This window comes from Sceloporus occidentalis, unplaced genomic scaffold (assembly GCF_023333645.1).
Source record: "Sceloporus occidentalis isolate IW3139 unplaced genomic scaffold, rSceOcc1.0.p SCAF_3, whole genome shotgun sequence".
Classification (NCBI taxonomy): Eukaryota; Metazoa; Chordata; class Lepidosauria; order Squamata; family Phrynosomatidae; genus Sceloporus; species Sceloporus occidentalis.
Window position 1 is genome coordinate 106,278,881 of NW_028316983.1, and position 18,538 is coordinate 106,297,418.

At 39.3% G+C, this 18,538-nt stretch overlaps 1 protein-coding gene across 1 annotated transcript in view; it reads right to left on the reverse strand.

Annotated features, from left to right (window-relative positions):
- LOC149316541 (collagen alpha-1(XI) chain) overlaps positions 1-18,538 on the reverse strand; it is a 325,693-nt gene that overhangs the window by 43,286 nt on the left and 263,869 nt on the right. The window contains exons 48-54 of the mRNA XM_089515788.1: positions 13,519-13,572; positions 13,107-13,160; positions 12,956-13,009; positions 4,986-5,039; positions 2,314-2,421; positions 2,058-2,111; positions 967-1,020 (exon numbers count right to left, since the gene is read on the reverse strand). Coding sequence (XP_089371914.1) covers positions 967-1,020; positions 2,058-2,111; positions 2,314-2,421; positions 4,986-5,039; positions 12,956-13,009; positions 13,107-13,160; positions 13,519-13,572 — 432 coding nt within the window. The remainder of the gene's footprint in view (positions 1-966; positions 1,021-2,057; positions 2,112-2,313; positions 2,422-4,985; positions 5,040-12,955; positions 13,010-13,106; positions 13,161-13,518; positions 13,573-18,538) is intronic.

The following is an 18,538-nucleotide window of genomic DNA, read 5'->3' on the forward strand; positions in this document are numbered from 1 at the left end:
TGATTGCTTTGAAACTTTCAAAGATGTGTGACAAATGATTGCTAAAGGCTACACCCAGCACAACCAGAATAAAAGGGGAATGGAGGTGGTACTTCCTTTAGGTCCTTAAGCACCCTGAAGAACTGCTCCAGAGGATTGGATAACCTTTTAAAGCCAATTTTTCTGCCACTCCTAGAGCCGCAGGCAGAAGGAAAGGCTTGGAAATTATGTGACCTGTTCAAGTGTCCCATTTGATTGACTTGTACATTCTCAACTGCCCACAAGAATGTGGATCAGGGGCCCATTCACATGACAAAACTATAGCACTATTATGCCACTGTAATTACCATAGTTCTATCCTATACAATCATGAGATCTGCCGTTAAGGAAGGAGCACTGAGAATTCTCACCAAACTAAAAACAACAACACAGGATTCCATAGGATAGAAGCATGGCCATTAAAATGGAATGATAGCACTGTAATTTTGTAGTGTGAATGGGCCTCAGGTCATTCCATTTCACATATAACTTTCTCAAGGATCTAGCTTGTTCTATATTCACTGAATAATTTAAACACAGCATCAACGCCAAACTGGTACTAACTTATTCAGTTCTGGATTAGCTCAAGCAAGACATAACCTGGAAGTAACTCACAAATTATCCTGGCACTCAAAATGACTGAGGGAAGAAATAGTTGTATGAATCACTTATTCTGATGCTTATTCATCCATTTTTCACATGTTTTACCCAGTAAGTAAAAAAGTTTAAAACTGAGAAGAAAATGTAACCAACAATTCTAGGAAAAAGTGTGCTTTTGGATACTCATAAGGTTCAGAAAAGATGCTTTTAATTTTTCAGAGCAGGTCATAACTAAAGTATTTTTTGAAGTGCAGGAGATAAGGGACACTTGGCTTTTCCAGACATTCACATTAACAATGAAGATGTGGAAACTGTATTACAGAAGAAAATCATACAGACGTTACTTACAGGTTGGCCTGGATCACCATCTTCACCTTTCTCTCCTGATGTACCATCAGTTCCCTAAGGAAGGAAAAGCAAATAAAAGGAAAGTGAACAACAATATTCACAGTACAATTTGTACAAAAATCTAGTCACAGTGATTCCCAAAGTGGGTTATATCCCCCCCTGGGGGTAGTGGAAGGTTCCAGGGGAGCAGTGAAGGAAAAGTGGGGCATTAGGGAGGAGGTGAGGGGGGAAAGGGGGTGGGGGGTTCAGTCAAGGTACTGGTGTACAGGAAAGACAAGGGGAACCAGTAGTCTTTAGGATCATTGTGGGGGTAAGGACTGCATGAAACTTCTTTCCAGGGTCCCCAGAAAACCACCACACAGCCTCACTGATAATTTTGTATGGTGGTGTCTCCCACTCTTTCCTTCCCCATTTGAGTTCACTCCCTTAGCAATATCTTTTGCTAGTAGTGGCAATTGGGAAAATTGTGTGAGGCTTGGGCACAGCTCAAAGCAGCACCATTTTGAGACAAGCTAGAGCCACATGTTAGAGCACATGGTGGCAGGGGAGAAGTGGTGGCAAAAAGGAGCTTTCAAATTTGGGACCCTGCTTAAGCTTTGTGAGCTTTGCTGGGACTTGGCTGACAGGTTGGAGTTACACAGCTGCTCCTGCTTTCTTTCATCAGATGGAGTGAAAGAAAAGATAGCAGAAGAAACCATTTTTGTGGGAGAGCGGACACTTGAAGCTGTGTGGGAAAGAGAGGTCCTGCCTACACACCACATATGCCATTCTGAGTTCCTTGGGGGAAGAGTGGCAGATGTGGCAACATCAACCTTCTCACAAGAATGGCCTCACATTCCTGAAGTCAATACTTATACCAGATTGTAGCTCATTCATGAAAAGAAATAATTCTAGCAGGCATTCCCAGGGCTTTGGGCTTTATTCATTTGTTGGACAAAGATTATTGTCAGAGGTGACTCAATATTTCTAAAAATTACTCTATTTTGATAATGCCATTATCCCAGTAGGCCATATTCAACAAAGCCAATGGGAATTTCACTTGGCCATGAAAATAAATATGTTCATAATTTGTATTCTTAAAAGATACTTACAGCTGGGCCAGGTTCACCAGGGGGACCAGGGTCTCCAGGAAAGCCAACAGGGCCCTATGCAAACAGACAACAATATAAAGCTCATATGTTCCACTAATGAAAGGAACATTCCCTGAATAGGGAAAATCTGGTTAAGATACATGCTGTGGAAATAAGTAACACTCTAGAAAATTTTGAGAAGAATTAACCTATGAAGTGGGACCATTACACCATATGTCAATAGCCTCTATACTACATTTTTAGTTGGTTCACTTACTGGATTTCCCTTAGGTCCATCATCACCTGGAGGTCCTTTAATACCAGGGGGTCCAGCTGCACCTGGTGGTCCAGCCTCACCCTTTTCACCCCGTTCTCCTTTTGGACCCTGTAAAAGACAGACATAAATTTAGATGAGAGATTTTGAGGGAGAAAGTGAATCACCTTTAGAAAGCTTGGATGAAAAACAATAGTTAAGATATTTTTTATTGGAAAAGTTTTATTGGAGCAAATAACTACAGACTGAAAAACAATCTGTAGAATGCTACATCGGCATCAGAAAGTCAATTATGTCAATGACAGCCCAATAGAGGACAGTTTCGTAGATAAGGATTGCTTCCAAGTAGAAATAAAGGAATCCGTTAAAATTAATGGGGCCAGACCAACTGGAGCAAAAAACATTTTTAACCAAAGGTTAAATTTACGAATACAAATGCGTGCCTCAATTGATAATAAACCAACTTCTAAACAAAGAGTAGCATTTGGCACAAAATTTGAGACACTGAGGCCTGTTACAGACTGCCAAAATAAAGTTGCTTTGGGTCTCTTTGGAGGTATGCTGTTTAAATGATGCATGCATCCTAAGAATCCGGAAGCTGCACCAAAGCTGCACTCCAGTGCTTAGGAATGGAGTGTGGCTTTGGCACTTAGGACCCATGCATCATTTAAATAGCATACCTCCAAAGAGACCCAAAGCAGCTTTATTTTGGCAGTCTTTAATGAGGATCATTCTTAGGTATTTGGTTTAAGCAACCTCAAATGAAGCAATATTACTAAAATTAAAAACCTCTGAGCCATACAAGAGTTGTGCTAGAACATTGACTACAAAAACCTGCCGGGCTGATGGAATATACTGACTGCCCTTATTATAAATGAAAGAACAGAGGGCCTTGATACTCCTTTGAACATTCATTATCATATTCTTTTGGTGGGGATTAGCAGAGCCCTTTTCATGAAAAACTATACCCAGTTATTTGTAAGATGATACCTGCTCAATATGGTTGTTATCTATTGACCATTTATAGTGAGTATGTCTTTTAGAAAACACCATAGCTTTAATTTCAATGCTAAAGGGCTAATATCTTGTTCCCGTTTTACAAAGTATTTTTGATAAATACAGTGGACCCCTGTTATACGCTGGGGTTTGGTTCCAAGATCCCCTGTGTATAAAAAAAATCAGTGGATGCTCAAGTCCCATTAAATATAATGACATAGCAAAATGGTGTCCCTTATAAAAAAAAAATGGAAAATCAAGGTTTGAAATTTGAAATTTATATATTTTTTTGAACATTTTCAAACTGTGTATGCTTGAATCCGTGTATAATAAATCTGTGTATAAGAAGGGCCAACTGTAGATAGATATTTTATCGGTAGATGTTCTGTCTAAACCCATATTTTAGAACACTGTTTAGTTTTCTTGCAATTAGGTGTATGGCAGTGTATTTGTATTTTTTGTACCAGAATATAATGTACTTACATGAATAGTCTGTTACCATTGTAACCATTTTATTTTCTGTGCTGGCTTTATGCCATAATAAATATTGCTATTGCTATTGCATCAGAAAATAAACTGTTAATTTTGGAGTATCCCCCCTCCCTTGATTACAGGAAAGTTGAGGATGGAATTAGAAAATAAATTATTACTAAAATAGTTCATGCTGATGATCTACATGAAATTATTTTTAGTGAAACTGAACAAAAGAACACTGATGTTGGCATCCAAGTATTACAATGACAGGTAGACATTTTGCAAAGGGAATGTTGTTAAAACTCCATCACAGAACTGCAGTTAAGAACAACGAATGACTGCAGGGCATATCCAAGTCATAGCACAAGGAAATCCCAATCATGTAAATTAGAATCAGGGTTTTGTTTGCATTACACAGTACTTTGATACCACTTTGGTGGCACTGCATTGGCTCTACCCTATGGAATTGTGGGATTTCCAGTTCTTTAAGGTATTTCTCTTCCAAATAGCTCCTATGTCTCACCAAGCTACATATCTTAGGTTTCCACAGGATGCCTCTGGACAGCTAAAGTGGTATCAAAGAGCCATAACTGTAGAGTGTGAAAAAAAATCTAGGTCCATGAGTCAACCACATTTCAAGTCAACAGGTAAGAAGATCAAAAGGATTAGAGAACCAGGTAGGAACCTGGCAAGTGGACATCTGATGGGAATCCAGGAACTGGGGTAGGATGAAGAGCTGAAGAAATGTATGCAGTCCAATAATATAAGAACAATCCTCATCACCTGAAAGACTGAGTGTCTAGATGCCAGCTCAGAAAAACAGACAGCTGTACGAAATGGGCCTAATAGCCAATGCAGTAGCAACAAAATTGTGGGGTTGAAAGTGTTAACATTAACAAGAGCCCATTCTTGACATATTTTTCTAGGCAATAAATAGAAGCATTCATAATTCCCAAGAGAGAGCCAAATAGATGGTTTATGTAGCCAAGGACAGATATGGTCTTGGGAATGCTACTGCTGCTCCTTATGCACTTTTTTTGTGGGGAAGGGTTGAGGAAGAAAGTTGTTGGGTTTGTGAGGACCCAGTTGATCCCATTGCCAGCAAACCTGACTCCTGACATAAAGGAATGAGATATTATATCCGCTTTAAAAAATCTAAATATCTCAGGTTCTCTACAATCACATTAGCAAAAACTGGTACTTACACCTGTGCCAGCTTCTCCAGGAGGTCCAGGGTTGCCAGCTTCTCCAGGTTCACCCTAGAAGAAGGCAGGTTAAAATTATTTTACTGAACTGACTTTTTCTTTCTTATTAGACAAAAATAAAATGCTATATCTAGTACCTGAATGCTCATCAAACAGGGTTTTGTGTTTAGTCTAGAGGTAAATCCCTGAGAATTAGAAAATGCTAATGGAAAACTACTTCAAAGTGAATTAATTTAATTGGAAATGATTCTAGGTGCTCAAACAAGGGAAAGAATTATAAATAAACAAAGTGTCGGTAAATGAAATAATATGCCAGCAAATAATAAAATCTTCATTGCAGGTCTCAAAAGCAAACACTGCACTATTTATTGGTGATGATAGCTCTATAGCAAACCAGATGGCTAGCAAAACACCCATAAAAAAGTCTGTGGAAGCAAAATTTAAAAGGTATTAAAGAAACATTTAAGTTAATTCTTCTCTTGAGCTCAAACTCAGAATCCTACGAAATCTAAATATATCATTTCAGTAATGAGGAATGATGGGTGAACTCTCCTTAGCTTGCTTTGGAAACAGTTTGGTATTTATGTGTTATCTGGCTATTTGTGAACATTCTTTCTGTTTTCTGAATGCTTTTTATAATGGTGCATGTAAGCACACTGCCAGTACTATACACACTATCACACTGGTCTCTGGGAAGTGTAGTTTGATTTGGCGTATCTGCATGTTGGGAGCTATGGTAAACACAATTGCCACTACTCATGGCTCAGACCCTGAGCCTGGAAATAATTCATTACACATTTACTGATTATCCATACTCCATTAACATCAATAAAACTTTTAAAATTTGTTGTTTAATAGTTTCAAGTAATGACCAATTATTCTTTTCATTTTGATTCATTATTCATCAATTTCAGTAATTTTAAATGATTATATAAAGTTTAATATACTAAAATCAATCCTATAAATTTTTGAAAGGTTTGATTTTAACAAATCACTTTTCTTTAAAAAAGTAGAAGTGACACATTTACACTAAAGTTTTCAATCTCTGCTTGGACATTTGGCATTTTCTTTTGGTCAGGTAAGAGGTGAAGCGTGGCAGCAGGTCCATGGAGTGGTGGCAGGCTGGCAGGCATGTAAATACCTGCCCATCGCTGCACCAAACCAGAGACTGATCTGCATTGGAACCAAGGGCAGGGTCTGTGGTATCCTGTCCATATACTCAGGCCCAGAATCTTACTGGATTGGAAAATCTGCTTCAATAGGGACATTTCTCATGCTGGAAAAGCTACTAGTAAAGCTGAAATAGTTATTCAGTATACTGCCAAAAGCTTCAGGCTATGTGAAAGTATAAACCCCTTTCTTTAAAATATGTCCTGCTTGGTGTTTTCCCATGGCACTCTCCTAAAGAACAATCAGTTTGAACACATTGCATTGAGGTACAAAGTAGGAAAAAAAAACTGTAAGAAAAGCAACCCCTATATTTGTAAACTGGAATTCATGGTTACTCAGTTAAACATATATTGAGAAAAAGTTATAGTAATATATGGAAAATATCTAATCCTAAAACCCAGCCAGGCAACATGTACTTTTGCATGACAGTTCTAATCATCCCTCACCAATGGCTATGCTCTGTATGACTTATGGGACCTCTAGTCCAGCAACATAAGGGGATGGCACATATTTTCTAGTTTCCCCAATCCTACACAGGGCAAAACTTTGGTGACCAAAGAAAAGGCCAAGGAATTTGTTTACTGTTAACTTGGAGTAATATTATTTTATTGTGAGACATTAAGAGACAACGAATCAGCCAAAACTTCAAGATTTTCAGAGTGTTACCTAATTAATTTTATTATAAAGAATAATCCACTGTTCAGACAGGATACATCTACCTAAGATATGGAGCTGTTACTAAAAGAACACTGTCTACAAGCTATCTCATATGCATGCTGTTTGTTGATGCTTTGGCATTCAAAAGCAGTGTGAATGAATGGTGTCTCCCTATGAGTCCAGAGCTCCTTTTCTTGCTGCAGTATAGCAAAAGAGAATGGATGTGCATATGTGGTCCTGTCTGCACTTGTCAGGATACTCTGGGGCAGCCCAGAGCATTCTGGCCCCAGAGCTACCTTGACCTTCCTCAGTTTCCTCTGTTCCAGGATGGGGTGGCTGATGGTGAGCACCCAACCGTCAGCAGGCAACAGAGCAGGATGCATTTCAAACAGTTGCCTGGTGTCAGAATGGAGGGTTTCATATCTTCTGGGAAGATCTGGAGCAAATAGGGACTTATTTGGTTTGTTTGTGCCAGACTTGGGGTTTGGCCATGCGTCATCTGGACTCCCGGCCGACAAATCGGAGGGAGGCTGGTTTGTTTAACCCATGCAGACAGGGCCTGAGACTAGAGGGTCTTTCACCCTACACAATTCTAGCACCTATGGAATCATAGGGTTTCTAGTTTGATGAGGCACTGGAGTTCTCTGCCTGAAAATACTAAATGCCCCCTCTAAACTGTAAACCACAAGATTCTATAGGATGGAACCATAGTAGTTAAAGTGGAATCATTGTGGAATCATGTAGTGTTAAAGAAACAAGGATGCTGCTCACCCTACTGGGAGAGCTTGGACTACTGCTGCCATCATCAGCTGCTCAACACTACCATGCCCCTTTGTTTGTGTGGTAGTGTGGTTCTTTTTTTTGCTACCACCTCTGCTACATCCCCTTTCATTTCCCCGGTTTCTTGATCATCATGGCTTATCACTACAGCTATGCTATCATCTACAGCTGGAACACACATGCCTCCTTCTTGCTACTGCCTTGTCAAAATGTTTGGTGTGTCTTTGTGCAGAACTGAAACTCAGCAGGACCAAGACATTCCTGAGTCAGGAATCCAAAGAAGAGGATGTAGCAGTGAGAGAGGAGCAAGGATAGTAACTGTGGGAAAATCTGGGCTATTAGGAGCCCTGGTGGCGCAGTGGTTAAATGCCTGTACTGCAGCCATTCACTCAAAAACCACAAGGTTGTGAGTTCAAGACCAGCAAAAGGGCCCAAGCTCGACTCAGGCTTGCATCCTTCCGAGGTCGCTAAAATAAGTACCCAGACTGTTGGGGGCAAATTAGCTTACTTGCTAATTAGCTTACTTGCTGTTCACCGCTATGATCTTTGGAATAGCGGTATATAAATAAAACAAATTATTATTATTAATTATTATTACTGAATTCTAGATATATCACTGACTTGAAAGAGGGTTCTTCAGCTTCAGTTTAAAAATTGACATCCCCTCTCACCTTTCATATATTGCAGAAGAGCTTCTTCACATCTGTTTAAAATATAACCATAAAGATTTGCTCTGTTCGCCCTTTCTTTCTCCTTACCCAATGCTTTAATTCCAAGGACTGCTCTAAAAGAGTGTATTTTGGGGAGTAGTTGGTTGTTACACAGTTTATGACTGAGTGCAATAAAGACCCTTCAGAATTCTTATACTGATGGAGTCTGGAAACATTAATCATTTGCCATGCCACATGATTTTTTTTTTAACAGCAGCAGCCTTTGAGCACTTTTGTTTATATAATGGCATACAGTGGGAAACAACTAAGCAAAATGGGCCTTTGGTATTCACTGGTGTTTGGTTCCAGGACCTTCCTGTGGATACTAAAATTCATGTATGCTCAAGTCTCATTAAATACAATGCCATACTAAAAGAGTGCTCCTTATATAAAATGCCAAAATCAAGGCTTTTTTTTAAAAAAATTACATATATTTAAAATATGTCCAAGCCATGGAAGTTTGAATTGTGGATACAGATGGTCAACTGCAGTTAAAAATGAATAGCAGTAACTAGAGCACAACAAGGTATGGAGATGGCTTATAAGTTTTTTAAAAGGCTTTAAACATTGGTTTTGGTGACTGATGATTTCCTTTCCATACAGCCACAGAGTTTGTCATGCTCACTCAATCAATAATAGTCAGCCACAATGACAGCAAGGATGACAAAATGTGCTTCTTCTCTTTTATAATGGACTGTGAATTGTATTATCTGGGATGCTGTACACAGTCTGAAGGGGAACTTTAGGGCAAAACATGATATCGCAAAAGCACACTCAAAAAATGGAATGGAAATGGAGATTAGAAGCAGAAATATAATGTGTTTTCGTGGTATGAGGAATCCTACACTGAGCTTTTTATAAACTCCAAATTGTGTGAAAGTAAAAAAGCCCCTCCAAAAAACCTACAGTATCTTTGTATATATTCTAACTTCTCCAGCCATTATTTACTTTTAATGGTGAGTAAACTCTATGACACTACACATATCTCCACTAGCATGCCCCATAATTAATATGTTTTTTCTATACTTTCTCAGAAGCCTTATGGTTTTTCTAAGAATTCCCTAAGAAAGCTGGAACAGGGGGTTGACCTTAGTCTTCTTTGATGCCCCTCATTTTCCTAAGCAAACTTTCCTTTGCTATTGTGTGTGGTTTTGTGTGTGCATTGCACTGGCAGTGGGGATGGTTGTCTGTGATAGGAGTGGCTTGGTAGATCTAATTCACAAGGCCAGTATCCTCCTGAACATTCTTTGCTATGAATTATATGGAATTGTTTTGTCTGAAATCTCTGGACTAGACAGTATCACTACATATTAGTAAAGTTAAGTTGCAAGGATTGGTGTTTTTTGTAATAACATATAGTATAATTAGCTCACAATCCATTTCTCCCAGGAGGGAAGAAAAAAGAAAAAGACAGCTCTTTTTTCCATAAACCCATCTTGATATATATATGGTTTCTGCACTGCACTCTAAACTTCACTATTGATCAGTGAGTGATTTATTCAAATAGGTAAGTAGGAAAATGATGGAGCATTGGGAGTGATTCTATTAAGAGAATAGTTTGGACACATTGGTTAGGAGTCTATGATTTCTTTTGACATCCTGGTAATAGAAGAGAGCTTTTGCCTGAAGAGAATCTTTACAAATCATGGGGGGGGGGGGGGGAGTTATGCTGAACCGAAGTTTTGTGACAGATGTCAACACTAGTGGAACATATCGTTAAATGAAGAAAGGATAACCTTGGGCATGGTAAGGTGAATTGCAGGTTATTTTACTGCCTTGAAAAAAGAAAAGAAAAAAGAATAGCATCCAAAATAAGTAGCTGCATCTTCACTTGAAAAATTAAAATACCTGAGGGCTCCATGGCCCAGAACTGCCTCCCTTTCTGAAAGTGATTAAGAAGTGCTTCATGACAAATCCAAATTATTTTGACTGACCTGTGACTTCAGTCAGTGTTTCTGAATCCAGAACTATGACAGATCTGTACCTGGAGGGGTAGGAGCTGTGGAGTGCATCAAAAAGTATATGGGAAGGACTCACTATGCTTAGAGGCAAAACATTTTTAGAGAGGGCGTCATCTGTGAGAAGTGCAAAGGCAACTTTGAAGAGAGCCCAAGCTTTTTAGCCAACTGCTAGGTCAAAAAACAAAGGCAGACTAGAAGGGTCATTTTGTTTGTTTTGCTGTGTCAAACCTTCACACACAAGCAAATAAACTCTACAGGTTTATGTTATCAGCTAGCTATGTGTTTTAAAAAATCAAATTACTACTGTAAGATCACATAATTTTCATTTGCCAAAGGTGTAGCCATATGATTGATTGACTGATTGATTCAATTGATTGACTGCATTAAAGTATCACCTCCCAGTTCACTAAAACACCCAAAACAGATTTAAACAATTCTCAAAAAGAAGAGAAAAGGCAACAGAGTCCTGTGGTATTTAGAAATTTACTGTATGCATTCATGAACCTTAGGCCATTTCATCAGATATATGGAATAGTATCCAGAATTTCAGGTACATTTCACATGCATATGATGAAGTGGACTGTAATCTAATAAAAAGTCATGCTATAATATTTCTGTCAATCTTTAAGGTAATTTTTATTCTATTGTACTGTAATTAGTATAATGCATTTAGCCTATCACTTTGCAATTATTTATGTAATAGCATGGGGCTATTTTTCAATTTAAAGCTTGGTAAGCTTTGGACACTGTAATAACGTACTTTGCTGAAACCATAACACTACCTGAGTCCACTAAACTTTGGAATGCTTCACAGAACCTACTTCTGCTAGGTTTCTACTTCCAGTGATTGGAATAAAGGTAAAATTCTGCCAAATGGGATAGCATTCAGATGTATGAGTTGCTTGTGTTTTTTTTGGGAAATGATAACCACAAATCCAGCCATGCCTCATATTTTCAAAACTCTTTTTTGTATGTATTGGCTCAGTATCTTAAACTGTTATGTGTGTGTATGTATATATGTGTTTATTTGTTTAACAAAAGAAAATCCAGAAATACAGTGGGCCTTTGGTATCGGCAGGGGATCCATTCTGCACCCCTCGCGGATAGCAAAATCTGTGGATCCTCAAGTGAAGTATAGCATTACAACCAATCTTTAGTTGCTGAGTTTATATGTTAACCCCCCCCCCCCCCCCCCCACACACACACATACACAATGTACTAATTCTGCTCTCTCTGGATAATGTTTTTGACATGCCAAATGTGTACCGAGAAGATTTTTCCATGCCACTTCTACAGTATTCTCGCTGAAGAAGCTCCCTTCTTCAGTGTAGATGTCTTGGTTCCCAGACTGGACAGAAAAAGTAAGATTCCCTGTCTTGAATATTCCCAATATGCAATGCTCCATTGCAGTCAATGCAACTAGAAGTAGAATGGCAGATAACTACAGAGAAGGTGAGTAACACAAAAAGCAACAACTGCCAAGGCCAAACACTTGCAGATTTTCCAAATGCAATGGGACGGAATCTCCCACCCCTACATATAGGATGCTGGCAGATGTCTCTAGAGTTCCAGAAAAATAAGAGGCTTGGGAGAAATTCCCTCTGTAGTAATCTGGGAAGAGAAGTTCACAGGTTAGAAAGTATTGCATTTTCTCCAGTGCTGTCACACTCGGTTTTCCTCACTTCAGGATGTATCAGTGCAATAAGAGTATGAAAGGGCTTCAAGGAATTGGCTGATGTGCATTATTACCTGCTGTGGGACCTTTGTCTCTAAAGGCTGTTAAAATTTTGTACTGTGTACAGAAGATGTGTACAGATAGTAAAATAATTTTTTAAAAGATTGCCTGATTAGGGATATATCTCTTAAATACAGTCATGACCTTTTGTAGAGAATGGGCCATGATCCCTTCTAGAGTCTGTTTGTTTATTGCCTATAAAGCCTACATCATGCAATTCCTAACACAAGTATCACAGACAATTAAACCTTATTTCCCAAAGGCTCACCTAAAAGGCTACAAGTAGTGACCTACTGTTTCACAACACATCCATTGTCTCTAAAACAGAACCAGATTTCACGTCCAGACCAATTCTGATCTGAGTGAAAAAGTTCTGGCAGAAGGCAGGAAAGGAAATCTATTGTGGTCTACAAAACAGAGAATGCACTTGCAGACCAAATGAAGGGTCAGACAATTAACACTGACTTGCCAGAATGAAAAATAAGTGGGAATGAGAATATAGAGCCAGCAACTGAGCAATGAGAAAGAGGAACTGCATTACTGAGTTTTGGTATCCCCTGCTTGACAGGTAAGTAATAGTATTGGGAAAGGTATCTGTTCATTTTCTGTGTCTTCACTCTGCCCCTGTCTTGCACTCTAGTTGGTACAACTCAAAACTTTGAAAGGTCCCTGGAGTATGGGAACAGGTGGAACAGTTTGATTCAGGGTCTTCTATTTAAACACCTTCACTTACAGAAGCTCTGATATTTTATTCTAAATTCTGAGTTCCCACCAGAGCCTACTACATATTTCCAGCATTTTCTCTTCAACCTTGAGAATTACTAACATGGATTTTTGGGTGTATAAATACATGTCTACTGATTAGAACACAGACACTCCTTACAGTTGTGCAAGACATAAGCAAGCTAACCACTGAAATTATTGGCACAGTTGGGTTGCCATCATCTGCTTGCTTACCTTTTCACCAACACCTCCAACAGAGCCAACTGAACCTGGAGGACCTTGAGGACCCTAAGATGATGAAAACATTTAAGTTGAAACATGTGTTGCTTATTTACATACAAACAAAAAATGAATACAAAAACCATTAGAAAGTTGTGTTTCTTACATCAGCTCCATTAGGACCCTGAGGACCTCTTGGGCCAGGAGGACCAGGAGGACCCTGTATGAGACAAAAATAACAATAACAGTCAACAAATAAATCAAGATTATTGATATATAATATACTGTTTGACAGAGCTGGCCAGGCTAGGAGGTTCCAGTATATGACAAAAGTAATCACAAACACAATGAATGTGAATATAATGTACCAGTTCTTGTATTGTTTGGTGAAAATATTGGTTAGTTTCTAACTTTCTCAAATCCCTCAAACACTGGGACTCCCCTGAAAGTCTTAGGATCAAGGGACAGTCTTATGACTAAGAGAGAAAGGAAATGTCATATGAAAGAAGATGTTTCCTATTTTTCCCAATTCACTCTGTAGCTTCTAATTATAGAAGGCTGGGTGAAATGGAACTCACCATTGGACCAACATCACCATTTTCACCTTTTTCGCCTGGTGGTCCAGGAAGACCCTAGTGATAGAAAAGACATCAAAACACGTAATTAATTATTGTACATCAAGATTCAATAAATTTCAATCACTGAAAGGAACACATTTAAGAGTGAGCATATATTTCATTCTCTGCTTCCATTATATTCTGTTGCAGATCTGTCCTTCATGTCCTAGTAGATTTAACCATGAAGTGCATGTGGATGTAGTCATGTAGATAAGATATCTTTCTATAGTAGTTTGTATTTATTCATTTCCCGAGTTTCTATAGTCATCCCATAATATATTTTTCTAGACAGCACACCAAACCAGTATAAGAAAGAAAATGTGATATAAAAGAGTAAAATATATTAATAACTGCACACACACACTACTGAAGCACAGAATATGAAGTGAGATTGTGGAGGCTGCTGCCACACTGGAGAATTAATGCAGTTTGCCATTGCTTTTGTTATGGGTCAATCCTATAGAATCCTGGGGTCCTGTACAGTTACAGTAGTTGTGGCCCCAAAGATATCTGACAGAGAAGGCTAAATATCTCACAACTCATTCCAGAATTCCATAGCATTGAGTCATGACAGTTAAAGCAGTGTGAAACTGTACAGTTGGCCCTCCTTATCCATGGATTTTTTATCCACGAATTCAAGCATCCACGGCTTGAAAATATTTTTAAAAAAATGTATATAAATTCCAAATAGCAAACCCTTATTTTCCATGTTATATAAGGGCCACCATTTTGCTCTGCCATTATATTTAATGGGACTTGAGCATCCACAGATTTTGTTATCGGGGTGGTGGTGGTCCTGGAACCAAACCCCAATGGATAATAAAGTCCTACTGTATTAATTCTGCAGTCTACATGCAACCTAATATGGCTATCTCCTTGAAAACACCCCAGTACTTAGACAGGTTACTCTGGGCATGCTTACTGGCTTCTCACCTAATAATAATGGTCAGAATCCTGTTGTGCAGTTACAAATGCATAAACTTCTCTTACACACTTGTAATTATTATGCATTCATGATCCCTAAGTTGCCCTAGTTTAGAGGCAACATAGAGACAATAGGGGTCTGTTCCCCTGTTGTTTGAGAGGTGGCTGCCTTATGTTTCCAATCCTACCTCACATGAACAATCTCTGACAGGAGAGGGATTTGTGCAGGTGCCCCCTTTTATACATTTTGTGCTGGAGATTGCTCACAGGAGGGGAGGGGAACATCAGGCAGCCACTTCTCAATTGACAGGGGAATGGACCTCCATTGATCCTATTGGCTGCTTACTGATACATGGGGTTTGGAAGCTCTGGCTGGAATTCATATAGCCCTTAATGGTCATACAGGGTTCTGCCAACTATTACTAGTAATAACAATAATAATATTTTTATCCCACATCCCCCCCCCCCCCCAGTTTGGGACTCAAGGTGACTTGCAAAAGTTAAAACAACATAATTAAAGAGTAATAACATAAAAAGTTTCAAATTCAAAATGGATGTTGACAAGCTGATGTGTGTCCAGAGGAGGGCAACCAAAATTGTGAAGGGTCTAGAAACCATACTCTATGAGAAGAGCCTTAGGGAGCTGGGTATCTTTAGCATTGAGAAGAGAAGGTTAAAAGGTGATATGATAGCACTGTTTAAATATTTGAGGGAATGTGATAGTGAAGATGAAGCAAGTTTGTTGTCAGCAGCTCCAGAGAACTGAACCTGGAGCAATGAATTCAAACTACAGGAAAAGTAGGAAGAACTCCCTCAGAGTAACAGCTGTTCAACAGTGGAACACACTTCTCAGAGAGTGGTGGAGTCTCCTTCTTTGGAGGTTTTAAACAGAGGGTGGATGGTCAGCGGTGCTTTGACTGTGTGTGTTTCTGCATGGCAGGGGGTTGGACTGGATGAGCCTTGTGGTCTCCTCCAATTCTATGATCCTATGATTCTAAGTTAAAAAGCATTTAATTAATCATAAAACTGAAACAAGTTAAACAAATTAAAACAACAACAACAACAAAATAGAAGTCCAGCAGATTATACAAACTTTGTTACTCATAAATAACATCAGGACCTGGGAGCATCATCATCAGGCTTTTTTACATCCCTAAAAACTGTTTGTATGACCATGTATTATTTGCTTGTCTCTGTCAGCAGCACTTGATGTCCATGGCCATTTTCACATATCAGTGATGGCACTGTGATCCCACTTTAATAGCAATGGCCAAATCCTATAGAATTGTGGGGTCTTTAGCTTGCAAAAACAGTAAATCTCTCAAGCAGAAAATTCTAAATAGCTCTCCCTAAACATCAAATCTTGGGATTCCAAAGTATTGTACCATGGCTGTTAAAGTGCAAGTTCTGTGAAAGGACCCCAGCATGCAAACTAACAAGGAATGTAAGGCTGTATTCAGTGCTGGAGTCTGCTTGTGTAACCAGCATAATCCATCACAAAAAGGAGATGATCTCCTCTCTCCACTGCAGCCTTGCAAGCATCCAAAAAATTCTCTGGAGGCTGGAAACCCCTACAGATATGATTATAAGACTATTTCACACTACACTATCATAGTGCTATGATTCTGCTTCAACTGTCATGGTTCCATTTTTGCAGAATCCCAGGATTTGTAGTTTAGGGAGGGGTACATAGAAATCTCAGCCAAAGAGCTGTAGTGCTTCATCAAACTACAAACCCCAGGATTCCGTAGGATGTTGACAAGGTAATTATATAATTGTGTAGTGTGAAAGGGCCTAGGTTTTCAGGCAGCTCCTATGGCTGGTAGGGAGAATGGAGGGGAAGGAAATTCCATAACACAATCCATCATATCTATACATTATTTCTTTAAATTTAAGAAACGTATTTGTGCACCTGCAGAATCCAATTTTCCATGCCAAGTCACAGAAGAACTTCATAGGGAAATAGTGTTAGCATCATATTGCTTCCAAGCATTAAATTCATATTCCAAACCAGATAACTATGTGTTGAAGTGATATGACTATACAGTGTGGCTAATTATGCAGAGTCCTTTTACAGAAATTTCTTTTATCAGTCTGGAAAGAGACCAAAAAGTCATTTTGACATGAGGTTCAAATCGCCCATCAGTTATCCAGATCTGTTTTTCCTTCATCGGACCAATTAGGAGCCTTATGCAGATGGGATTTAAGTGAAACTGAGGACTAAACTGGCCATTTCTGTTTTGAAGGTGGGGGAAGGAAAGAGAAGAAAATTTATATCCATAGAAACAAGGAGAGAACCAGTCAAAGAGCATCACAGGGCTCTGCTGTCCTGTGTGTTTTGACGTAGTATTTTCTAATATGTTTGAGTGGGATAGAATCAGTTTTCTTACTGCAGAGTTTGCCCTGACTGCTTGGAAGTCTAATAGACTGTGCTGCAAAAAATCTATTCAGACAAAAAGACTGTAATTAATAGTAACAAGCCTAATGAAAAATATCCATTGCTTGATAAAAGGTGCAAAGCGGAAGGGCTGATGTGTTCTTTTCTCATTGCTAGTTCCTAAACAGGATGCAGTGGCAAGTGTTTTCAATTATTTAGAGATACACTAAATGGGTGTTTATCTTTGGATACACAGCACTATGTCTTCATGTTTGTGTGCTTTGGATCCATTCAGAACTTCAACATACTCAAACCTTCAGTCTTTTGGGACAAACTATCTTCCTCTTCTACTGAATACACAATTTATTACATTTATCTCCAATAGCCTGCATCCTTTTGCTACTGTCATGTAATAAAGCCTTAGGAAAGAACAATGCTTGCCCTGAAACCATGCAGAAAACCCATAAATGCGTCCCCCCACTAATTCCACAAGCAACTCAGAACCTTGTACTACCCCAAATATCTGTTTTTCTCCAAAGTCTTCCTTTCAAGGTAAGTGTTATATAGATTTGTAATATGTTGACTGGCCGCACCCCAAAGGGTGCTCAAGAGTGGTTTCTTTTCATCCTGGAGAGAAGTGATCAGTGGGGTGCCACAGGGTTCTGTCCTGGGCCCAGTGCTTTTCAACATCTTTATCAATGACTTGGAGGACAGAATTGGGGGTATACATATCAAATTAGGAGGAGGAGCTAATACCCCTGAGGACAGCATCAAAATTCAAAATGACCTGGATAGCCTAGAAAGTTGGGCCAAAGCTAACAAAATGAAATTCAACTGGAAGAAATATACTTAGGGTGGGAAAATGAGATGCACAGATATAGGATGGGGGACACCTGGCTGAACGAGACTACATGTGAAGGGGATCTAGGAGTCCAAGTAGACCACAAGTTGAACATGAGTCAACAGTGTCATATGGCAGCTAGAAAGGCCAATGAGATTTTAGGCTGCATCAATAAAAGTATAGTGTCTAGATCAAGGGAAGTAATAGTGCCACTCTATTCTGCTCTGATCAGGCTCCACTTGGAATACTACGTCCAGTTCTGGGCACCACAATTAAAAAAGGACATTGAGAAACTGGAGCGTGTCCAATGAGGGCGACTAAAATGGTGAAGGGTCTGGAAACTATGCCCTGTGAGGAACGACTTAGGGAGCTGGAGATGTTTAGCCTGGAGAAGAGAAAGTTAACAAGTGATATGATAGCCCTGTTTAAATATTTGAAGGGATGTCATATTAAGGAGGGAGCAAGCTTGTTTTCTGCTGCTCCAGAGAACAGGAGATGGAACAATGGATGCAAGCTACAGGAAAAGAGATTCCACCTCAACATTAGGAGGAACTTCCAGACAGTAAGGGCTGTTTGACAGTGGAACACACTTCCTCGGAGTGTAGTGGAGTCTCCCTCCTTGGAGGTCTTTAAACAGAGGCTGGATGGCCATCTGTCGGGGATGCTTTGCTTGTGAGTTCCTGCATGGCAGGGGGTTGGACTGGATGGCTCTTGCGGTCTCTATGATTCTATGATTCAAAATAGCAATAGGAAGTGATGCATGTCACTTCCTGTCACCAATCTGAGAAGGACCAGAGGAAAATGGAGGTATCTGGGCATGTTTTGAGGGGTTATATCTA